Source organism: Herpailurus yagouaroundi, unplaced genomic scaffold, assembly GCF_014898765.1.
Source record: "Herpailurus yagouaroundi ecotype Mexico unplaced genomic scaffold, PumYag 77, whole genome shotgun sequence".
Classification (NCBI taxonomy): domain Eukaryota; kingdom Metazoa; phylum Chordata; class Mammalia; order Carnivora; family Felidae; genus Herpailurus; species Herpailurus yagouaroundi.
The window spans coordinates 2943223-2968379 of NW_024412388.1; the positions used below are offsets into that span (position 1 = coordinate 2943223).

Consider the following 25157-nt stretch of genomic DNA (forward strand, 5'->3'; position numbering starts at 1 on the left):
TTTTAGTTTGGTAAGTTCTATGGAGGAATTTCACACCAAAGTCAGAAGAAGGGCCTCCAGAACAAGGCACACCTTGGGATTATATCTTTCTCCCTGTTCCCTTCATTTTTATATTCTACTTTTCAACTATAAATGTAATGTGTCCCATAGCTACAGTTGTAAGGGACTGTGTTAGAGCATGCGTGGGGCCAGGGGTGGATGTAAAGATGATGACACCCTTTCTTAAGGAGCTTCAGGGACTTATGAGGACCTCAAGCGAAGGGCTAATCTGTTCTGAGAGTCATCAGTGAGGGAGGGGGGCCCTTGAGCCAACTATTTCTCCCCCAGGCTTCAGTTTCTTACATCTCTCAGACTGGGAGAATCAATGCTTTACCATCCTAACCCACAGGGGGAATGGGAGGCAGTCAGACATCTAAGATGTGGCTGGTCTTGGAACTCCTCTCTTCCAAGGACTTTATCACGGAAGCTTTTCAACGCAACAGAATTCCCATAGTAGGAAGACGAGAGGTCAAAATCTGGCAGTGCCCTATGCCTCCCATGGTCCTGCAGATGTTGGGGAAGGGACGGCACAGAGCTCTGCTCTTGAAAGGGCTCTCGGTGCCTCCGGCTAGGCCTCGCCTGGAAGTTCAACCAGCCCCTGCTGCTCCTCTTGGCTCACCCACTCAGGGTATTCTTTTATATCACTAGCCTCCATAAGTTGAATTCGCCTGACCTACAAGATGGAGGGTTTAGCCCAAGAAACAAAGACTCAGTTCTTGCCATGGGAGTTGGGGTGTAACCTGCCAACAAACGCCTGAGAAGCTTTTTGCCTGGACCCAGAGCACTTCCCAAGGGATCTATCTGTGGAGGGGATGATGAGGCTCCAGAGCCTGCCTCCACGAATGTTCTTCTCCAGGAATGTAGATTAGAGAGGCGCCAGCCTCAGTCTTGGGAGAAAAGGAGACCAAGACTGAGATTAAAGAAGGTCAGAGCAAAACCAGATGAATGAAATCTGAGCTCAGAATCATGTACTACTGCTCTTATTACGAGCTTTGGAGCCAATAGACCCTATGTGATCCAGGGAACTTACACAAACTGGTCCACATAGTTTTCACTTCCATGACCGATGCTGACAGTATCTACCTTTGAGAGTTGTTATCAGGAATAAATGGGATCATGCACATCTGACAATTGCTACAACTTGTTGAGCATGCCTGAGATAATCATCACCACCATCATCACCATCATCACTCTCATCATCTCCACATTCGTCACCATCATCACCACCACCATCATCATCACCACCGCCATCATCCCCATCCCCATCATCACCACCACCACCATCATCCCCATCCCCATCATCATCACCATCACCATCATCCCCATCATCATCACCATCACCATCATCCCCATCACCACCACCATCGCCATCATCACTATCACACCACCATCATCGTCACCATCATCATCGTCACCATCATCACCATCACCATCACCATCATCATCATCACTCACCATCAGCATCCTTTTCAACCCTTCCTCTGCCAACAAGGTCTCGGTTGGGTGTTGGGGAAGCTGCTGAATAGTTAGGGATTACTGGAGCTGGTGGGCACTCCATTGTTGGTGAGACAGAGGGTGGTTCCTGCGGCATAACTAGCTATCAGTTCCATTGCAAAGCTGACTTGGCAGTCTTAGATGAGAAAGTAAACTGGCCCAAAGGCTTATAGCAGGTGCCACAACTTGGGCATAGGTGTATGTTAAGCCATCGTCCAGAGCAAGCAGTGAATGCTGCCACTTTAAAAACTGGGCACTAGAGCAGCTCCAGGTGGGCACCATGGCTGAGCTGGTCAGAACTAACACTGCTTGGCATGCAGGAGGTGCTCAGTAACTGGTTCTCGAACCAGTGGATAAAAGAATAAATGAGGGGAAGTCCGTGACTTCCATGCACCAAATCCATGTGCCTTCTCCAGTTTTCCTAGTGGTGCTTATCCTGTGGGCTCGGGACGGGAATCCCTCACGACAAACAGAAATATCCCGGATGATGGGCAAACCGGAGGAGAAAGCCTGTTTTCTGAGCATGCCAACTTTGAATCATTTATTAGCCATTCCCCCCACGAGGATCATATTCAGTAGAGAGGTAACATCTGTTTGCGAGACTGTGTCCTTGGGAGATCGCCAGAAAAATCTTCTACTCTGAGATCCTCCGCACTGGGACACACACACGTGCTGTTCTCACCCCCCCCCGCCCCCCCCCCCCCCGGGAGCTGCTGGGTCCCTCTGGGGTGATAGGTGGGCCTCTGCAGATGGAGAGATGCAGGTGCTTAAACACCCAGGTGCAAGAACACAACAGGGCAAACGGGCACTTGGGTGGGGCAAGACGCTGCTGCGTGCAGGGCTCGGTGCGGAGCCCCCGGGACCTTTACGGCCTGGCTCCTCAGGTAGGGTTCTATCTGACTGGAGGAGGACAAGGCCTCTGCACGTGGCTTTTACGGACCAGTGGAGTCTGCTGAGGTTGCCCCCAGTGTCCGTGTTCTAGGAAGGTAGTGACAGATGTGTTGTCAGGAGGAAAAGAGCCTCAGGTAGAGGACCGCAAGTGGGAGCCTTTCCTACCACCCCAGCGATCCAAGTACCCCTGAGTCTGCCGGGGGGTGTCAACCCACGTTCACTGTCCCCCACCTTCCCAACAAATCCTGGGCCGTCCTGGCTCCTCCTGCGTCAGGCCAAATGCGCTGCTGCTGAGAGGTGCTGTCCCTCACCCAGGGGGGAGGAGGGGTGACAGGGGCTGGAGGAATGCGTCAGCCAGAGCCTTCCTGGGCCAGGTGGCGGGCTCGGCAGGTAGGTGCGAGAAAGGACACAGCTGCCCGCGGGCCCGGTCACAGCTGGGGGACCCAGAGAGGCCGGGGCTGGGGCCTCGCTTCCTGGACTTCCGGTGACAACAGCGCTGGTAGCCAGGGCACCTGGGGAAGGAGAGACCTGAGTTGGCAGGAACAGGGCCCTGCCCCTGCTGGGCTCCTCTGCTCACACCCTGGTCTCACGGCTGCCCCCCACTTCCTCTCTTCCAGGTCTGGCTGTTCATCAGATCATCACCATCACTGTCTCCCTCATCATGGTCATAGCTGCTCTGATTACAACTCTTGTCTTAAAAAACTGGTAAGGCTCCTCGGCCCCTCTGGCCTGGAAATGGGGGGGTCCCCTGGGAAGTGTGCACAGAGGCTTTCCTACTTTTCAAACCCGGTCCCACATCACTGAGTTTTCATTTGGGTCAGAGAACCTGGTGCTACACCCTGCTCCCCGTTGGCCCCGGGGCAGCCCGGCCGGCCACGGGTGCTGGCTCCCAGATACAGCCCTTGGGGAGTGTCCCCCCTCACCGTGGTTTTCTCTGCAGAATACGGGCGAGCCCAGCCTCCGTGATGGTTTCTCAGGTGGCAGCTGTCCCTGTCTGTCTCTGCCCTCGTGTGTAAATTGCGATGTCACCCACCCGACACTGGTGGCCTGGGCAGATCTGTGCCCACCCCTCGCTGCCCCTGGCTGTCCAGGCTCAGCCGCCTTGAATCCTTCCTTCTTCTTGCCGCCGCTCTGTGTCTGCTGAACTAGGTTACTGCCTTGCTCCAGGCCGCCTGCCTTTGCCTGTTTCCTCCTGGAAACTGGCCTACTTTGAGGTTGGCCTTGCTGGGTGTATGCACCTGCTACACCCCTGGGAAAATCGGGGCACTGCCGGGTGACCCTGCTGAACACACACCTCCGAGGCCCTGTGTGCCTGCAGCCTCTCCTCCAGCAAATGTGTCTCCTTTTAGCATCAGAGCTCAAAGTCCCTGGTAGAGTAACACACCCAGATAATCCCCCTGCTGCCGGCAGGTGCAGGAAATCCTACAGGGCTCATGGGTGGCAGCCGCCCCCGAGTGTCCAGACAACGGAAATTCGAGAGAAAGCCCGTCTCCAGGGTCAGCAAAGGTGGGAAGGAGGGGCTTGGCACAACCCCCAAAACCGACCTCGCGGAGAACAGTGAGGCTTCCCGAAGGCTGGCAAACCCTAGACCCCAGGCGTTTTCTGGGACTGGTGATGAGGACCGCACTCAGCTCGCCACAGGGCAGTCCTGGGCAGGGGATGGCTGGCCAGAGAAGGGACTCTGGAGCCCAGGAGCACATGGGTGCATGGCAGGGCAAATCCCATCGACCCTCTTGACTGCCCCCAAAGGAGGCAGGACTCTGTCACCTGCCGTGTGACAAACAGGCCAGCTCCCTCTTGGCTTCCCACAGTGGGGTTTACAGCAAAGCCTCAGAGAGTCCTTCTGGGGAGGACAACCCAGGCCGTGGATGAGGGGGTTCCGTGACCTTGGTGGGGGAGTCCCTTGGCTTTTGCAATTTTCTTCCTACCTTTGCTTATAGGGTGGGGCTTCTGCATCGGGAAGCAGGGCTCCTCTTGTTGGGAAACCGAGACAGGGCATGGCCGTGATGGTCTTATGGACACTCGCCCCTCAAAGCCACTTCTTCCGCATTGGCTGTGAGCACAGCAGGGATGGGGAGATGGGGCACTGGTGCCCTGATGAGGTTCCTCCAACTGGGGGCTCCCCAAATTTCCTCCTAGCTGCCCTCCTCCGTGGGGATGGGGCTTCTACTCATCCTTCTTGTGACTTGCCAGAAGTGACTGAGAGGGTCACCGATTGTCTTCTGGGTCAGACACCTTGGCTGACAAGGGAGGGATGCCCATGTCCATCCTTGACAGTGTTGGGAAGGCTCTGTGGACCAGAGGAGGAGGGAGGTATCCATGGGGAGTGCGGAACAGTCCTCTCCATAGACCTGGTGGCGGCAGTGAAGGATGGACGACCAGCTTTCATCCCCAACTGGGAGCTTGGGTGGGGGCAGGGCTGAAGGCACAAGGCTCCCGGTTCACTAATTCTCCCCAGAGATAGTCACATCGTCCCTTCCAGAACGAGCCACCAGACCAGCCCTACCCGTACCCATTCGTGGGGAAACTGCATCCACACCATTGCCTGGGTGACATCTTTTGGCCAGACAGAGCCTCAGCTCTGGGATAACCCAGCTCAGCCACTTACCTCATAAGCGGCCCTGCCATAATGGCCACATTTACAATTCAGATTTTATTAACGACAACAGCAACAAAAAAAAAAGAGAGCAAGCCGATTGTTTGATTGTGGTTGATCTTTCCGAAGAGGCTGGAAATTTCCATTTAATATTAAACGACGAATAATTAATGCCTGGAGAGGAAGGTTGCACAGTCTAGGCGCTGGGTTTGGGCGCCGGCCCGCCCCGCCCCCACGTCGCCTTGGCTCTCTTCCAGCTGTGCCCAAAGCGGGAACACGCGCAGGACCAGCCACCAGCGGAAGACCAACCAGCAGGAGGAGAGCTGCCAAAACCTGACGGACTTCACCCCTGCCCGGGTGCCCAGCAGCCTGGACATCTTCACGGCCTACAACGAGACCCTCCAGTGCTCCCACGAGTGTGTGCGGACGGCCGTGCCCGTGTACGCAGACGAGACGCTGCATCCGACGGGGGAGTACAAGTCCACGTTTAACGGGAACCGGTGAGCTCAGGCCTGGGCCGGAGCCTGCCGCCTCCACGGGCTCCTGGAGGGACGCTGTCGTCACAGGGGCCGTGGGTCTGGGTGGGGCAGCTGTCATGTGTCTTTGGGGGGGGGTGGGGCTGAGCAAATGCACACAGCTGGTCTAGCGGAACAAGAGGGGCAGACCGGACATAAAGAGGTGTCCCCCCACCCAGAGACAGGACACGGCAGCATCCAGAATCCACTTCCAGACCCTACCCTTGGAGAGGGAGCAGAAGGCCTCCCCACCCCGGACAGCATGTAGTGGCAGATGAGTGGGCATCCCACCGGCTTCACAGAGCCGGGCCTTCTGATAGCAACACGTTCCCCCCCGCCCCCCTGTCAACACGCACCCTCTCCCCCGGCCCACCGCCAGCGTCTCAGAGCCCCCGTCAATAAAATGTCAGCAGCGCATCTAGCCAAAATATCAAACACCAACGAGACTCTGGGTTATTAAATGCTCTTTTTTTTATTAATCATGTGTAATCCTTCAAAGAAGACACGACCCTAAAACCATCCCTGGGAACATTGAAGAAACCCTTGAGTCAGCTTCCGGGGATTTATCCAGCATTAGATTAAAACATCAACAAGCTATTTTTTTTAAGCGAGCATACACTTAGGCATCATTTTTTAAAAAAAAAAAAAAAAAAAAAAAAAAAAAAAATCCTAACCGCTGAAAAGTCTTAGGAAGAAATGAGTAAGAAAGCAGACGGACCTGAGGGTCCCCTTGTTGGCGGCAGGAAAAGCAGCTAGGAGTAAATGCCCGAGGGCCCGAAAGCCTTCCTCCCAGAGCCACGGTCAAGGAGACTGGGGTGACGTCCAGCTGTGATGCCCATGGTTAGCGGGACCTTGTCCTGGCCGTGAGAACAGGTGGGTCTTCCGGAAGCTCCTGTCTTGCACCTCCGCGTGGGAGTCCACGATCTTCCCAATGTTCCCTGAGACGCTCCTCTCCCCGCTGAAGAGAGCAGGGCCTCAGGGGTGTCCTCTGCCCACTGCACTTACACTCGGCGACATTGGGGGAGCTCCTTGGTTGCCTACCAGCCTTGCCGAAGGCCTCGTTCACAAAGAATTGGCAAAAGCATTTCAAAGCATTTCACCGAGTGAACATGTGTGCGTCAGTTTGTGAATCCCGGCCAACTAGAGCTTCCGTTTTGGGGAAGCGGGGACGGAGGGTCGCCGACTGGCCATCCTTGTTCCCACTGGTCCCCCTCTGGCCCTGCCCTGTCCACGTGCAGCGTGGGCGTGGCTGGCGCTCTTAGCCCTGGCTCAGAAGCGTTGGGTAGAGCCGGTTCTTGCTTTTGGGCCTGAGGTCACGCCCTGCTGGGTCTCCCTGGCCTTCGGAAACGATGGCTCAGGTCTCAAAGGTGATGGATGACAGGAGAGCCATTTCCAGAGTCAGGCCCCCCGGGATCCAGCATGTACAGTAAAGTGGGTGTTATCTCTGCCCCCAGAGGCGGAGATCCTAAGCTTTGCCCTTGTCCTACCAATTAAAACACTGAAATCTAGAATGCCAGCTCCCTTCTGCACACGGATCCCTCAGGCTGTGTGTCCTCCAAGGCCTTCCAGGGCGGAAGTGAGTGTCAGCTGGCCGTTGTGGGGGGTTCCCCGTTCCTGCCGAAGACCGGTGGGGGGGGGGTGGTCCAAGCTGAGCATTACGTCTCCTGGGTTCTTTGTGACTTAAGAAGCCGGTGATTGGCGGCAGGCCTGAGCCGGCCCGGCTTGCCCGTTGTTCTGTACCGGCACACGCAAGCCTGTTTTTCTGCTCCCTGCAGACCCTCCTCCGATCGGCATCTTATTCCTGTGGCCTTTGTGTCTGAGAAATGGTTTGAAATCTCCTGCTGACTGGCCGAAGTCTTGTGTACCTCCTGGGGGCAGGGCAGACGCCATGTGTCTATTTTATGGTACGTACCTCTTTTTCTGGACGTTGACTGATTTTGTTTTTCCCCTTTGCCTCACCTTCCCCAACCCCGGGATAAGTGGGAGGCCTTCTGGACATGGCAGGTGGTGTGGCCGTCACGAATGCGAGCCGGAGGGCTGGGCTTGTGGTCTCTCTGCTTCACTTGCTAGAAATGCCCCAGTGGAGGGGAGGGACAGACAGGCAGGGACGCGGACCAGCAGGGAAACCCGGCCGCTCAGCAGGCAGAGACCAGGGCAGCGGCCACACGGGCAGGTATCACACCTGCATCGAATGTCTGTACGTCGACGGGGGAGGGCACAAAGCAGAATTAAAATATAATTTTGGAATATAAAAATAAGAGATAAGAAGGCAAATGATAAAGGAAGCAAGCAAAGGGTTGAGACATCTACTAATTTGAAGCCAGGGACCGGCACCAAAACAGGATGAATTTTCCATGCTCTGCTGAATAGGAACATTTGGTTTGCTTTCAGTGATATTAACTTTAATGCTAACGTTAAATTGCTTTCTTCTGCACCGAATCTCCCGAACACTCGGGCTGCTGGGGGAGAAAGAGCATTTCGCCCCCATGACTGCACGCTCTCCACGCGCAGTTCAGGAGACGCAACCCGCGGGCTGGGCTCTTTGGTTTTGTCTTTCTTTTTGAGGCTGGGTTTTTCTCGTCCACAGATATTCTGTGACACCACACCCCTTCCCTGAGTAGGGGACCCAGTTTCTAGGATGGGTTATCGGGGTCTGAAGATACCGCTTCTTCCGCTCACCTCCTCACGCGGGGCTCGTGGTCAGAGTGGGCAGAAGGGCAGAGGCAGGAAGGTGTTTCCTCGGGACGCACGTGTGCTCCTCCAAGAACTCGGCTGGCTGTGTGTAGACGGGGGCCTGTGGGAGCCATCAGAAATAGGGGTGTGTGTCGGGGGGGGGGAAATCTGTGCTAATCCAGCCCTAATGAATCGAGTGTTTGCCCCAAATCAAATCTCCAGCCCTCACTTCCTGTCCCGAAGCCAAAATGACCTGCTTAGCGTGATGTTCGGCCAACGGGCAAAGAAACGTAATTAGATTAGAAAAGAAAGCACCCCTCCCTTCCCCCGCCCCCCACAAACGGCCTTTGTTGAGACGGTGCTGGCAAGTTAGGGAAAGCGCAGTCTTGTCCGCGACCATTCAAGAGCCAGATGCGCCTCCGAGGCCCATCCGTCAGACTCTCATGCCTCCGTCTGCCTCGTCGTGACTCACCTCATTAAGGCCAGGGACAGAGCGCCCTTTGGAGCTCCAGCCAGGCTGGCAACGGGGAGCTGCTTCTTAGGAGCGGGGTCCCCGCCGGCCTGGTAAAGCCTCTGCAGGATGGCCCGGTGGTCTCCAGCATGCCTCTTAGGATTTGACAAATGCATTCGAGCATAAGACATTGGCCTGGTCCCTGCACGTCAGGACCCCAGCTCCCCTCCTTCAAGAGCCTAGCAGTGGGCATGCCCTACCCTCCAGGCAGCCCCCGCGGGGGGTCAGTTTCCCTAACGTGGACCCTCAGGGGGCACTCACGGGACACTCTTTCCATCTAGAGATTCATATTGTCCTCCCGGAAGTGCCACCTACAGAGGAGAAAGAGGCACGAGGCAGTTAAGTGACTTGCCTGAGTTCAGTCAGGTTGCACGTGGTGGGGCCGGTCCGACCCAAGGCGGCCTGGCTCTGCCCACCATCCGAGAGCCTCGGTTGTGCCCCCCGTGCTAGGAGCTGTCTGTCCCCCATGCCACCCCCTGCCCAGCCCCATGCGGGAAGAGAGCTGGTGGCCGACGAAGGTAGGCTTTCCCACGAAATCAGCCTCCTGGGACATTCAGCCCGATTCTGCAGCGTGGGAGCCAGGCAGACGAGAGACGAGCTCCTGAGTGCTGGAAGCCCGAGCCTACAGCCTTCTCATGCACCCTGAGCACTGAGCCGTAGCCCTGACGTAAAAAAACAAAAAGTAGGAAAGAGTGCTTTAATTTACTCTTCTGCTCCAGAAAGCTTTGCTGTCTCCTCGGCTCAGCTCTCTCTTCAAGCAACACGGGGCATCGAAGGACCCCTGCAAGTTTGGCGGGCACTCCCCTTCCGCCGCTCCCCGGCGGGCCCCGCCTGGACCACATTCCTCTCAGGGCGTCTGGACCCCACTTGTCTGGACCCCACTTGCCAGCTCGTCCGAGGAGCTATTTCAGGACCACCTCCATTGGCGGGAGAGGATGCCTCTGTGTCCGCAGACCAGACCCACTCACTGTGGATCCCAGGGGGGCCGTGTCGGGAGGTGAGAAGAGCTGTCAGGACCTGCCCTGAGGCCGCCATGCACCTGTGGAGCTCTGGCCACCTTCTTTTCCGGTAGACGCAGACCAGCAGGGCTATGCAAACAGTCTTGTTAGCCTTTGATAAATGCTTAAAGATTCCGTCTCCACGTGCTGGACAGACTGTTTATCACTCAATGGGAGAAAAGCATTCGGATTCTAAGTATCCCTGATTCTTGCAATTAATGCCCAGACATGAGCATCGAGCGGAGAAGGGCCAGGAAGTTCGCTCAGATTTACTAGGGTACTTATTGTCCCTTAAATAAATAGCAATTAATACTAAAACATTTAATTAAGGTTTAAGAGCCAGCGGAGATATTTATCTCTTGCATAGCTGTTAAGCCTCTCCAAATGCATTTTTAATGATGATATAGCAGTTTGTAACCATACCATTGTGTCTGCTCACGCTAACCCCTGTGCACACGTGGGACCCAAGAGTGGTTAAGTTCGCTTCCCTGCAGGCTGATTGTTGGTGATGCTTGGGCTCCTGGACACAGGCACCCCGATGCGGGCAGATGTTCATCCTGTTTCCCTGATTCAGCCTCTCCAGTAGATTCCAGCAAATTCTTGCCTCAGACCACCTCCACAGTGGCACCCGTTGTTCTGGATGAGTCACGGTAAAGCTGACCTTCCCAAATACCAAGTAAGGGGACGAAGACACAGGCCTGCCGTTGGCTCTTGGGCAAATCTCCTGTCATTTTTCACGTAACAAGTAAACTTCCGAAAAGCTCATTAGTGTTCAGATCTTTTGCATTTGCCAAAAGGCCACTTTATTCCCAACGGAGCCTGAAAAGTAATAAAAGTTCTTGCATCTGAAGTCAGTACGAAATAAATCATGTGCCATTATTATTTTCAAAAACACACTGAAGACATAACTAATAAAAACCGAGAAATGCACCTGAGCCTTCCCACTTTGTTTTAAAACACACACACACACACACACACACACACACACACACACACACACATCCAGCTTTTGTAATTCAGAGGAACGGTTTTTTCAAAGCAACGTGCAGAAACCCCCTCTGCACACTGATCTCCAAGCTGCAGGCGAAGTCCGACGGAAAGTTCCCGTCAGGTTGGCAGAAACTGAGTGAGGAGCAGCCGCTGGCTGGCTCCAGGGCGCTCTTGCCTTAGTCTGTTGGTTCTTTGTTTTGCAAAAAGCAGACACTGCTCTTTAAACCTAGGACCCACCTTGTAGTTAGTCTGTCAATGGCGGGGCCAGGCAAGCCCAAGATCTCCTTCCAGGCAGCAGAGGGCACTAGTTTCTCCAAAGTCAGAATTTATCCCAGATCCCAATCTCTCAGATCACTTTGCAACACACAGCTTCCCTTTCTGGTGCGGACGCCCTCCCCCTGTTTCTCCCCAGCCAGGACGTGGAGGGTGGGGGGCTCTACTTGGCTATCTTTTCCTGACTGGCCTGGGATGCACATCCCTCTCTGGTCCCTCTCGGGTTAGTGCCCAGCTGAGAGGTTCATGCACAGAGTCTTTGGAACAGAAAACCACAAGCCCTCCCTGGAGCTGAGTGCAAGCAGCAGGAATGCGGGGCAGACTTGGAAAGTGGCTGTGGGTAGCCTCAAGCCCCTCCTCCTGGCCTGATGGGGTGAGGCCACCCTTGTGGAGACCCTTGCAGGGAACCCACCCACCTCTGCAGGAAGCCAATATTGCTCTTAAAGTGGCACTTCAAGGCACAGGGTTGGAGCCATATCTCTCCCTCTTTCTCTCTCTTTCTCTCTGCCTCTTTCATCCTGAGACTTTGGGTAGAAACAGATGCCCATGGGTTTGGAAGAGGCTTTCTCCCCAGCAGCTCAGGGGCCCATCTGCCAATCCTCTGATGTGGCTCTCCCCGTCACAACCCACCTGCAGGCAGCACGTGAAGGTCATTTCAGGCTTTAGTCTCTGGGCCGGAGGACAAGGCTACTTTCACACAGATGCCTCTTCCCTTATCTGCAGCCAGCACGGGTTTCCCACTCTGGGCACAGGGCTGGAACCCGGGTGAGCCAAAGGTGAACCCGTAGGCACCCCCTGACTGTACGTATCGTCCTGTACCTGAGAAGTCCTGTAACAGCACGTTCTGATGGAAATGAGACAGAGAACACGTTTGGGAAAGGAGGGGTGCCCAGGAAGGCCTCCCCAGGGATGTGACCATCTGCAGAAACTTGAAGGATATGAAGTCCGAGATTTGCCCTTTCAGGCCAAGGCGCTGCCTGGAACTCGGAGAGTGAGGAGGCAGGACCTTGTCCACTGTGCGAAGCTCTGAAGACTTTCAGTGGGAAAGTGGCAGGAGACGGTCCATTCTGAAAACCACCCACGAGATGGCTGGCCTGAGGGAAGGGGCCAAGGGGCGCCTGTCACCTCCGACTGTCTGACTAAAGGCAGAATGAGGGACCGCAAAGCCGCCTTGCGGAAACCTCCCTTCTATTTATTTATTTATTTATTTATTTATTTATTTAAATATGAAATTTATTGTCAGATTGGTTTCCATACAACACCCAGGGCTCATCCCAACAGGTGCCCTCCTCAATATTCATCACCCACTTTCCCCTCCCCCCCACCCCCCATAAACCCTCAGTTTGTTCTCAGCTTTTAGGAGTCTCTTATGTTTTGGCTCCCTCCCTCTCTAACTTTTTTTTCCCTTCCCCTCCCCCATGGTCTTCTGTTAAGTTTCTCAGGATCCACATAAGAGTGAAAACATACGGTATCTGTCTTTCTCTGTATGGCTTATTTCACTTAGCATAACACTCTCCAGTTCCATCCACGTTGCTACAAAGGGCCAGATTTCATTCTTTCTCATTGCCAAGTAGTATTCCATTGTATATATAAACCACATCTTCTTTATCCATTCGTCAGTTGATGGACATTTAGGCTCTGTCCATAATTTGGCTATTGTTGAAAGTGCTGCTATAAGCATTGGGGCACAAGTGCCCCTCTGCATCAGCACTCCTGGATCCCTTGGGTAAATTCCTAGCAGTGCTATTGCTGGGTCATAGGGTAGGTCTATTTTTAATTTTCTGAGGAACCTCCACACTGTTTTCCAGAGCGGCTGCACCAGTTTGCATTCCCACCAACAGTGCAAGAGGGTTCCCGTTTCTCCACATCCTCTCCAGCATCTATCGTCTCCTGATTTGTTCCTTTTAGCCACTCTGATGGGTGTGAGGTGGCATCTCAGTGTGGTTTTGATTTTTATTTCCCTGATGAGGAGTGACGTTGAGCATCTTTTCATGTGCCCATTGGCCATCTGGCTGACTTCTTTAGAAAAGTGTCTATTCATGTCTCTGCCCATTTCTTCACTGAATTATTTGTTTTTCGGGTGTAGAGTTTGGTGAGTTCTTTATAGATTCTGGATACTAGCCCTTTGTCCGATATGTCATTTGTAAATATCTTTTCCCATTCCGTCGGTTGCCTTTTAGTTTTGTTGATTGTTTCCTTTGCAGTACAGAAGCTTTTTATCCTCATGAGGTCCCAATGGTTTATTTTTGCTTTTAATTCCCTTGGCTTTGGAAACCTGCCTTCTTAAGGGGGCCACCCTCTGACCTGTGCTCCAGCCCAGGACCCTCTTCCAATGAGGAGGGGGCACTGCTGGTCATCATGCCAGGACCAAGGACAGCTGTTGGGACAGGGACAGCTGCTTCAGCCAGAGAGGCTCCCAGGCCGCCCAAACCGGGCAGGGGGTCGTCAGGCCCAGGCTTCAGTGCCCTCATACTGTTTTGACTTTCTAGCTTTTAAAATGAGGGTGAAATATACGTAACATGAAGTGGACCTTTTTAACCACTTTTAATAGTGCATTCGGTGGTATTAAGTATAGTCACCGTGTCATGCAGCCGTCCCCACCATCCGTCTCCAGAACTTTCTCATGTCCCTCAACTGAAGCTCTGTCCCCCCGAAACACCAGCCCCCCCAACCCCCACCCCAGGCCCTGGCGCCCACCCTGCCACTCTCTGTGTCTGGATTTGACTCCTCTGGGGACCTCACATGAGTGGAGTCATAGAGAATCTGTCTCCACAATTGTTAGCTTTCCACAAATTAGAAGGAAGATACACATAGAGGAGAGACATTTCTCTTTGTTTTAATGGCTTCCTTTTGAAAAACACCCCCACCCCATCCTGGAAAGTGGGTGTGAGCAGCGGGCAGGGGACCGTTGGAGTAAAGCTATGGAGGGCGGTCCTCTTTCCACGCAATGACACCCTGCTCACAGCAGATGGGCCGTCCCACAGGGATGAGCAGATGGTCCATTTTAGGCCCCCGTGGAGTTGTCCACACGTGTCATTTGGAGGTGGAAGGCGATGTGAGCAGGGAGCCAGAGCCCTGCCTTGTTGTCCAGACCACGGGCAGGGGGAGGGGTGAGGGTTCCTAGAGAGGAAATGAGCCCCCTCACCCCTGCCCTGGGGGGAGCAGACAGTCTGAAGCTCCTGGATGCTGTAGAGGGAGCCCAGCAGGATGCTGTCCTACAGCCTGAAGATGTGTCCCCCCAGCCTGGGGGCCTCCTAGGCCTCAGTCCCGGGAGGATCACCCAGCAGGCTTATTTGATTCAGGACAAAGGAGCCCAGGCTGTGGCCTGTTGAGAAAGGGGTAATGGGCCCAAGCCTGGCCTGTGATCAGAGTCACCTGGGGGGCTCAGAGAGCCCCATAGTCACAGGCCCTGCCCACAGGACCCGCGTCTGGGTCTCCAGAGGGAGGCACAGGGGTCTGAGGCACTCAGCAGGTGACTAGGACAGGGCCCATCCAGCCGCAGGAGCCACTGTGGACCTGTCAGAGCTCCAGCTGAGAGCTTCACTGTTTCATTTTAGAACCGTTGATGCTCCCCCCACCCCCGCCCATTTATATCACCGGCACAGGTGAGGGTGTGGCGTCACCCCCCCCCCCCGATATACTGGTCGAGGGTCCTCATTTCCTGTAGTTACAGGGTGCGGGGGGTCCAAGTGACAGCAGAGAGAAACAGTGCCCGTCCTGGGAGCGAGAGCTGTGGCTTTCAGCAAAAGCGCCCCCATGCTGAGCCGTGACGCGGCCTGATGCACCTGGCCATGCCCAGACGCCGGTGGCTGCCTGACTCTGGGGTCTGTGACAGACATGGGAAGGCTTTGAGGTTCCTAGGTTCTGAGGCTATGCCCGGGCCGCCCCTTCCTTGCTTCCTTGTAGACTTGACGTGGCCTGTAAGCTTGTGGCTCGCCGCCTTTCTCTCTTCAGCAAGATCACCTCTCAGGGACACCCAGTAGGTGGTCTTTCTGACACAATGCATTAATGTCTCCCAGTCCCAGCCTCCAGCCGAGCAGAGGACTGAAATGGACTGCGTGGTTCCCGCCATTCAGGGATGGGGCGGGCGGCCCCTCTGCCCTTGGTGGGTAGGAGCCGGAGAGACCATCCACACAGCGCTGGATGCGTTCGGTCCCCTGCGGGCTTGGGATGTGTGGCCCCCCTCATAGCTCACACAGGGGTGGCCCAGACCCACTCCTGGTGCGGGCAGCAGAAAAGGCTCCTCCATCGATTACCGTGATTAGTGCGAGGTCCCTGGGACTCCCTGGTGACCAGAGCTGGCTGACACCCTTCCTGCTCTGGGGACACCATGTCTGTAAGCCAGCCAGCAGCCTGGGGCTCGGCTGTGCAGCGTCTCCCACCCTGACTCCCCCTGCTAGTTAATCTCTTCTTGTTTTCTTTCCACACAGGATTCCGTTGGTGAACCTGTAAAAAAAATAATAAATAAAATAATTAAACACACACACACACACACACACAAAACCTACAAGTAAACTTTGTACGGGGAGGGTCCCCATATGTACTGCTTCAGTTTGCCGGTGGGAAGCTCAAAGAGCAGGACGCTATAGGCCAAATATATTTTTATAAAAATGCTCACGCCTATGGGGAACTGCCTTCTGCCAGAGTTTTCTTTGGAGAATGGAGAGAAGCAAAGCAAGAAAGAAGTTGGAGACGAGAAGGAAGGCCAGCAGGAAGCACCTGAAGCCTGGGATTTGTACTGATTCTGAACCTTTGCCAATAATACCATTATGTGCCATGTACTGACCCGAAAGACTTGGTGACAAAGCCGAAGCCAAGCGAACCACGTGTAGAAATCTCACAGAAAACAGGGGTGGGAATCTTCCGACAGAGTCGCTATTTCTGGTTAATATACATATATAAATATATAAATACACACAGACACACACACTTTTTTTGTACTGTAGCGATTTTTGAAGATCCTCAATGTTCCTTTTTAAAAAAAAAAAAACGTTATCGGTTACAAAATCTGATTTATTTAATGCTTAGTTTGAACAGGATAAACCGGTGTTTTCTATGTTGGCGACATGCACACACGCGTGCACACAGACGCCCACACGCAAACACACACGCGCATATAGAGGCCTGTATTGGAAACACAGTTCCATGAGTGAGCATACTCTTTCTGGTGACCTGGTACCCCATTGCCACCCATCCCAGGGGACAGTCTGGACCCACACAAAGGGAGCCCCTAAATGACACATCTTGCATTTGCTGGTATTTGGTGAGGGGCACTCGATGTGTAATGTATTCTGTTGGGCCAGAGTTAAGAATGCCGTGGGTTTTATATACATACATATATATATATATATGTATATATATACACATATATATATATAGACACATAAATATGATCGCTTTTCATTTAATTGTTTGAAGAAGCTACCTAACAGCCATGCACACATTTACATAGCCGGCTGCTTACAAAGGGGACGAAGCATCAGACTGGGCGGGTGGTGGATTCTTGGCCATCTTTGTGTTAAAGAAGCAGAGACTGAATTAAAGAAAATTTTCCAGTTCCAAAAATTAAAGGAATGTATCCTTACCACGTGTGTGCGTATGTCAGAGCAGAACCCAAAAACATACGAGGGCCCCTGTTTGTTCGAAAATGAGGAAACAGTTCCACGTGCAGAGGACCCAGGTGTGCCCCATGGGTGCTGTGCCCCACGTGTGTCCACGTTTCTTTCCCACGTGCCGGTGGTGGACAGGACTGCCTGCTCTTTCTAGGGCCCAAGCATGACTTTGAATCTTGATCGGGACGGTAGCAGATGCTACGCTCTCTTGCCGGTGCCAGTCAACGTTTGTGTCTTGCCGTGAGGAGTCCTGCAGTGGGTTTTTCCGGTGGAAATAGGGGCCCGAGGCTGGAGCCTCATTACAGCGAATCCCAACCACACGTAATTCGCTAGAAATACTGCCATGTCCGGGGCTGGCTACTCCCTCCCAATTCCAGCCATATAATTAATGGTGCCCTGGTGCCCCATCCGTGCCGTCAGTAAGGGGCGCTATAAGGGAAGCTGTTTTCTCCTCGTGGGGACCCCAGATTAGGTGCCTGTGGCCTGGCTTCTGTGAATGGCCCACCTGTGATTTGATTGCACCCGTCTCGTGTGTGTGAACTGGTCTCCGAAATGCCCCGCAGACCAGGTTAACCCTGCCCGCACTCGTCGGCTGGGCCGGTGGCCTCACAGTGCTTCCCCGGGGCCCGGTCTCCCTCTGTAACATCCTGAAATGTGCTTGAAAAGCTAGCTTCTGCACCTCTCTCTTGGCATATGGGAAGGCAAAAAGATGCCAGGCGAGGAAAAAAAACCTTAGTGTTAAGTCTGTGTTATTTGGAATTACTCACCACGTGGGAAAGTCGGTGTTTTGGTTTGGGTTTTGGTTTTGTTGTTTTTCTCTGAAGCTGTGGCACGTGCGGAGGACAACGCAGAAACCCCCGGCCACTGGCATCTCCAGGCTCCTGGGGCTCACCCGCGTGGCCCTGGAGGGTGCACCTGTCTCCATGCATCACCCTGCCCACCTGTCTCATTACCTGTGGACTTGGAGGTGGCCCTGGGGACTTCCTGACTCAGGTGAGCACGGCTGGCTTGGTGTGAGCTCGAGGCCAGGGCTGTCCGTGCCCTGCAGGGCGGTGCAAGCTGCCCTCTGCTCTCTGACCCCTTGAGCTCCAAGGAGCCTGACCGGGAAGGAGGTGATGGCAGGGGCCTGTTCATTCACCCACAGCAGGAACCCAGGATTCCTGACGACGACACAATTTGGTGTCCACACCGCACGTGTGATGGCTGCTCAGCCCCTGCCTCGGACCTCAGGATGCCGAAACCCTTTCCAGAGCCCCGAGTGACGCTGAGCTTTCGAAGGAAGCTTAAAATAGCACCCCCACCCACCCACCAAACACAGCCCCTTGGGCACGCGCTCAGGGCGGGGCTGGGGCCTGCGCCCACACCTGCACGTTCCTCACCAGGAAGTCTAGCTCTGGGTTGACATCGGTCGAAACAAATCCACCTTGGGGAAGGCCACTGTTCCACGGTGGCTGAGGGAGTGCGCGTAGGGATTTTAGGTTTTAGGTGGTCACCGGGAAACGTGGAAGCATCATCTTTGTACGGGGGTGATAAGGAAGGAAAGGAAGCAGGCTTACAAAACTCAGTCCCACCCACGAGGAGGTCTGTAAAGTGAGACAGCACGGGCGTCTTCCGAGTCCAGCCCACGCACACAGGTGCAGGCGTCCTGAGTGTCCACATGCCGGGTGTGGCCAGGCTGTCCCTCCACACGCAGCCCTCGCTCCCCTCAGCCTCCTGGAGTTCAAGTTCACTCAAGGCTGCCTTGCATTATTCGGCCAGAGGTCCGTCTGCTGGGTCCTCACATTTGCTCTAGCTTTTTTTTTTTTTTTCCCCCCCCCCCCCCACCCAAGAAAGGTGCCGAGAGGAAGGGCATTATGGTTTGGTAAGTTCCCCAGTTTTTGTCCACCTCCACCTCCTCCCTTGGCGACTCTGCAGTCCACAGTCGTGCCCCCCCCCCCCCCCCCCCCGCAGCACTTGGACCACCGTCCGTCATCTGCCATTAACGCTTTCAGAACAGCTAGGCTGGGCGTTGGGCACTCTGCTGTCCAGTCAAGTCTGTTTCTAGGCTTAATTACTTCTGATCTCCGTGCTCGCGATGTCATCCTTATCTGGTTGAAAGAATGGGTGTAATTACTTTTGTTGACAAGCTCTGAATGCCAAGGGGGAGGGGCTCCTGGCTCAGCCGGGAAAGCTTCCTGGTGGTTCCCCACTGGGCTTGGCTTCCAGTGGCGTCCAGGGCACAGCCGGGCCATGTGCCTACTGGGTCTTCCTACTCAGCCGCTGCTTGCTCACGTGCGGCGTGGAAGCATAGGGACCCCTGGGGCACGTCGGAAGGCAGCTTGTGTCCACAGTGTCCTTCTTGCACGGGAGGGACAGGAGGGAGTCCGTGTTTTCTTCCACGTGTTTCCGGTCCTTCTGCATCCCGACTCTGGGTGCACGTCTTGTGAGGCATTCGGCCCGCTCCTCTGGTCCTTCATGCACCATTTGCAACTTCGGAGCCTGGACTCATCAGCAAATCCCGCTGCCTCTGAATTGGCCCCCGGGAATTGGGTCCTTACTCCTGTGACCTTGACGTCTTGGAACATTCTTCCATCTCACAGATCTGTTGCTGTTTTCTCAGCCACATTTTAGCATCAGGCAGAGTCTTCCTTACCGGCTTCGGTCTTGAGGAACGTTGTGCCGGGATGTCCACTCCCATTTGTCTTGTTATGAAATGCACACACCAGAGAATTGGCCCTTTTGCCTTGAAAGGTCTCTGCTTGACTCTTACTGCCTGTGGAGTTCTTTTTTTTTTTTTTTTTTTTTTTGCCTCTTTTCCCAGATGGTCCAGTATCAGCAGCAGCTCAGGAAGCTGGGTTGACCTCAGTCTCTTGGGAGATAAGACAAGAAGCCAGGGCTGAGGTTCGGGGTCGGGACCTGCAGCGATATGACGGTCGGGCTGGGTCTTCCCATGCCTTCTGTACCCACCTTCCTTTGTCCATTATTGTGACATTGTCACCTTGTCTCATCAGGGAGGTCCCAGCATGAGTGAGTGTCCATGCTCTCCTGAACCATCTTCCCTCTTATTTCCACGGAGTCGCCCCTCACATCACAGCAGGGAAAGGCGCTGAGCATCCTGAGTTCTGTCGACACTCCAGGGCCATTCTTGTTTCACGGTATGTGTCCCTTAAGAAGACACTACCCACAGATGCAGTTGGAAGAGAAGCCACTCTGTGGCTTGCCAGAAGTCACTGTTCCTCTGCTCACGCAAAGGCTCCAACTTCTGTCATGTTGGCCACACGGTGACGAGCAAGGTGGACATGATCCTGCCCTCATGGGTTTTACTTTCCACTCTTGGAGGAGGCAGATAATTAACATCGAAGCAAAACATAATGATTTCCATAGAGGGGGGTGAGTGATAGGAAGAGAACGGGGCAGAGTGATAGCAGGGAGAGAGGAGGGGGCTGTTTGCATCTCCTGGGGACTGTGGCTTCCTTACCGAGGGCCTGCTACGAGGGCGATCACTCCAGTGATGAACTTCCCTCTTCCTCCAGCGCTGCCTCTCTCCAGGACCCCTCCCCATGCGCATATGTATGTTCATTGCCAAGTCACAGCTAGGTCAACCACGTCTCAAGGAGGACAAAGGAATCCAAGGACCAAGGCGGCACAGCCCACAGAGCACTGGGGTCCCCAGGGAGAGTCATCCGTCCTGGTAACAGAAAAGAAGGCAGCTGCCTTCTCCAAAGCTCACCCTCAATACTGATCACACTTAGCAGCATACTTCTTAAACAACATCTGCTTTTAAGTAAGCAGATACTCCAAAACACGCCGTGATTCATGTAATTTTGGAATGGTTATTTTGGTGCAGTTTGTCAATTTGCTATGCCATACTGGTTTTTTGATCGTTTGTTTGTTTTCCAATGTAAATAGCACAGCCCACATAAATGAGCAAAACTCTCACCATCTGAGAGTTTTTGATTATTCTTCCTGACTTATTTTACGTAGATGTGCTTCCGGCTATGAAGACAAAGTTGCTTTTCGTCCCCTGCTCTGAGCCAAGATCTGTGTGTTAGTTGCACTCAGCATTATTCGTGGGGGTTGGGCGAGGTCTTAAATAGTTGTTTGACATTTTGAAATGTGCTGCCAGCCCTTCCTTCCCTCCAAAAACTGTGGAGCATGGCTGTGCACAGTTTTGCATTTCTGGGGTTAGAGTTTGCATTCAAAACTAAGGAATGGGTGAATAGAGGCGTAGGCAGAGAATCATCATTGTTTAGATCACCCCAGCCACCAAGCAAACAGAAATAATCTTCTTTTCGACCTCAAATGATTTGAGAAAGATCTCAACCAGCAAACACACTATCGCCAATTTCTGGAGTACAAGTCGGCCGATGTGTGAGCGGGCAGTCTCCAGCTGGGGATTCAACTCTATCCAATCGCCCTTTCTGCCAAAAGGCCATTAGTAGTGCCTGCATTTTACCAGAGGAGCTGCCCCACCAGAACAGGGACAGCCAGGCTAGGACGGGTTTGTACCTCCTCCCTGTGCTCTGTTTCACTTTGTCTGGAGGGAGTGAAACGCATAGGCTGCAGCAGACGAGAAAGCTGCACACAATGCACCGTGATCGTAGAAAGACCCATAGAACAGATGCTTGTCATGGGCTCGTTAAGGCAGTGGTGCATAGACAGTAGGGGTGTGAGGGTGAGGGGCTTCTCTCCATGGCTTTTCAGACACCATGCCAGTGACAGGTCTATACTCCACCCTTGTGAGTGCACAGCCCACGCCCAGTGGTAAAGGCAATTGAAGAGAATGGTCAGCTTGGCTATACCATGTGTCTGGGTTGGAGCTGGAATGCTAGAATAAATGCTATACTTCCCAGTAGCCCCGTTGCATTCCCAACTTGATGGATTCCTCGCTAAATGCTCCAAGAGTTACGGTGCCTAGAATCAAGAGAAGAGTTTCGAATGAACCCATAAGTCTAAGTCATGTATAGAACAACCACAGCTTAAGAGACATGGTTTAAACTGGGCCAGCCTTATGCACATGGGACACATGGGTTTATGAGACCTTGGGGTGGGGTAGTTTAAACAGTCAGTAGTGAGGCGAGGGTCAGTGGATGCATAAAGGGGCATAGCTCTTCTGTGTAGGGTAGAATCAGAACACACACGTACCATGAATAGTGTAAGTTAAATAGGTTAATACAATAAGCCATTGGAGTTGCTAAGACATCCCCTGGGGCTGAATTAACTCTTGCCGATATCTTGAATCTCACAGTAAAACACCTGCTGAGTAACGTGTGGTGAGAATGATGTGGAAGATCAGGTTTTAAGAAATTCTGTATGAATTAGTTCTGTCCCAGGTGGTCTCTCCATGAGACAGAATCCCCCTAGAAACCCGGATTTTCACACATAACTCAACACCTAGATATCTGCAACACCAAACAACAAATCCGCACCAGCGTCATTCTTGTGTGGACGTTAACTCAGCTGATCACACTGGTTAGTTTTTGTCGGATTTCTGAGATTGTGCCGTAAAATGCTTCCGTGTTGATGCTTGTGGCTTTTGGGTTGGCAACTGTCAGTGCTATTCCTGATGGATCTGGCAAGTTGTTGCTTCTGGGGAATCGGGGAGAATGTTAGCCACGGGAGAGGCAAGAACTCTTTGCAGTGCTAACATCTACTTTCTGGCCCCATTGTGTACGGTGAAGACTCGTGGCCACTAAAAATCTAGGAAGGGGGACCCCTTGAGGACCCCTGGATAGGTACTTCAAATCATTATGCAGGAGCTGCAAAGGCAAACATGAGTGTACCAACCTCCTGGGCCACCATCCCATTTCCAAGAGAATCATTTACTCTTTCCTCTTGACTCATCACAAACCAAAAGGGCTAGTCTCAAAGCCATTGTAACACCCCAACCTCCATTTCCAAACTTTGGGGGATCAGCAGGAGTAGGAGAGAGGGGCTCTGCTGAAGTCGTAGGCTACTGAATTCCATGGAAGGGTGTGACAGCAAGCCCACAGCACTGTTCTTGACCAGGCTTTCCACCAGAAGGCCCTTCCCCCTCTACCTCCAAAGTCTGTTTTGGGCTGGGAGGTCCACCCTGAATTCTCTCTTTTATGCATATGGATTTATAATATCATAGTATATGAGTGCCTACAATTTAAAGTCAACACGAGTGCTTTTCTTGATGAGTTTCTAGCAGGAAAACATGAACTTACATGGAAGCCCCGGAGGGGAGGGAGCTAAGGTGCTCTGGGTATTATGCCACTTCTGAAAACAAGCACAACAGTCCTCCCAGCGAAGGACCTTAAAGACAGGGGTGGGCAGCTGGCTTTGCTAAATCAGCTGGCACGAGAGATCCCACATGTGGCCACACACTCCTTGAACTGAACTGTCATGACCTACAGACCCATTAAAAAATACGGGTTTTGTTTGCTTTTCGCTTGCATTCGGATTGCTTCCTCAGAAGCCAGAAGGGTGAAAGACCCTTAGCAAAGTTGGGCCTCAGTCAACTGACCATAAAGTTGACCCTTAAAGAGGAATTCCCAGCCCAAGATGACACAGAACGGCTTGAGCTTCAGTGACCGTTTCAGAGACCCCCGTGTGTGCATTGCTCAGTGGGAAGACAGGACACCCCCATCCACGGCATCTGCTGCTTCCTGAAACACTCACCAGCAGTTGTGGTGAGAAGGACGTGTGGGAACTTGTGAAGTTTTGGAATGAAAAAGAAATTTGGGGGAAACATGTGACCAGCTTGGGGCTCCAGGTAATTGTTTTCTTAAAGACGAGAGTTTCGTTTTGTTTTGTTTTCCCTTTGCTCCGGCAACCCCATTTGGATCCTTTCCTCCTCCCACATTCCCTGGAGAAGCAAAATGGCGGGTGCTGGGGCCCAGAACTCAGTTACCTTTCAGTTAAAACCTACTCAAATGAAAAGCAGAACAGCAACAACAAAGCCTTCCCTGAGCTTTAATAACACTGTTGATTCAGTTTACTTAACTCGTGATTGAGGTATGGATCAGCAAGAGATTAAGGCTTTCAGTCTCTCTACACATGCTATTGATCAGGACTCTTCTTGAACTTGACTTAGACCCAGACAGGCGTTAAACTGGACATTGGAGGAAGAAGCACGGATTCTCCTTTTAAATTATTTTCCCCTTTTTGTCCCCAAAAGGAATAAATGTTCACTGCAAAACATTTAGAAAATACCAATAACCCAACAGAAGGGAAATGTCTGAAACCCTTCAATTACTGTTTAGTTCAGTGGACACTGTCCATTCAATGTTAAACTGGTGGGGACAAGTTGCAGAGATCTCTGCATGGTTACGCGCTTAACAAGTCTGGCTTCTGTGTATGTTTTCTACAAAGGAAGTCCAACTAGCCTTTGAATGCCTCTTTGCCGGTTTCACTTGTCATTGGCTAATCTTATCATCGTGAGTGCCATCATGAAGGGAAAAGGCAGTCAACCATTTCCATGCTTTGCGTTTGCTTTCGCATCGTCAAGCCATTGGCCACACCTGGGCTTTTAGGGCGGGCTAAACAGAATCCCCAGGGAAATATCCAGATTATTGGCTGGATTTTTCACATGGGGCATCTTCGTGACAGCCACATATCTGAGAAACGGAAGGATCCGTTTCCATTTTCCACATTCTCAGTACATTTGAATGACACTCGAATTCACCAGGCCTAGTTCTATACATTTAAGGATGGGCCCATCTCTCTCCTCCTCCCCAGCTCACCCATGGAACTGGAAAATTCACAGACCGTGAACCTGAACCACAACATGAGGAATTAAATGCTGATGGCCTCCGGGGCCTATTTCCACAGGTGTTAAGTTACATGTTGTAAAACTTTATCCGCCCCCCCCCCTTACTCATGTAAAGTAAAGCTGGGTTTATTTTGATTTTCCTAAATTATTTTCTGATACAATAAACTGTTACCTGTTTATTTATACTTTTACCTGGAGCACTTGTTAATTTTCAACCGCAAAACGAAAGCCTCTCTGTATAAGTGTTATACATACATCTACACCACAGCTGTCCTTATAGACATATTTATATACCATCTTCTTGAAAGAGTTAAACTATTGTAGCTTACTGTTGTGTTTTTCCTTAAATGCATATCATAATCCTGTTAATAAACAGAAATGACACTCTATATTTCAGTGGGGGAGGTGGGTGGGGGCTGGGTGTGATTTCCATACAGGTGAACTTTTATTCCAGATTTTTTTTAAGTTGTTTCTGTATTTCAAAGCTATGTATTTGGAAAAACATTGTACATGCAACACCTATATCAACTTTCCTGTGTATATTTACTACTCTGATGTTGCTATTAAAAAAAAACATAATATGAAAATACATAAGAAAAGAATTGCCATGAGTTGAGGCCATGACCTCAAAAGGACTCTTAAAAATATTCTTTGTTTATTTATACATTTTTTAACAATACTATCTGAGACCTACTCTAAGAATATGAGCATTCATGTTTCTATACCTATCATAGATCATAGATTGTAAAATTTCCTCTCTGGATCTTCATTATTTTCAAGACAAAGTTTTCCTACTTCAGCCAGCAAGAAAACATTCCCAAGTCTCCGTGGGTGGGTCCTGGGGTTGG

At 52.3% G+C, this 25157-nt stretch overlaps 1 protein-coding gene across 1 annotated transcript in view; it reads left to right on the forward strand.

Moving 5' to 3' along the window:
• The window catches only part of AJAP1 (adherens junctions associated protein 1), a 127056-nt gene extending 102153 nt beyond the window's left edge, over positions 1-24903 (forward strand). The window contains exons 3-6 of the mRNA XM_040459482.1: positions 3042-3129; positions 5278-5520; positions 7311-7439; positions 15411-24903. Coding sequence (XP_040315416.1) covers positions 3042-3129; positions 5278-5520; positions 7311-7380 — 401 coding nt within the window. The 3' untranslated portion in view covers positions 7381-7439; positions 15411-24903. The remainder of the gene's footprint in view (positions 1-3041; positions 3130-5277; positions 5521-7310; positions 7440-15410) is intronic.
• The last annotated feature ends 254 nt before the right edge of the window (positions 24904-25157 follow it).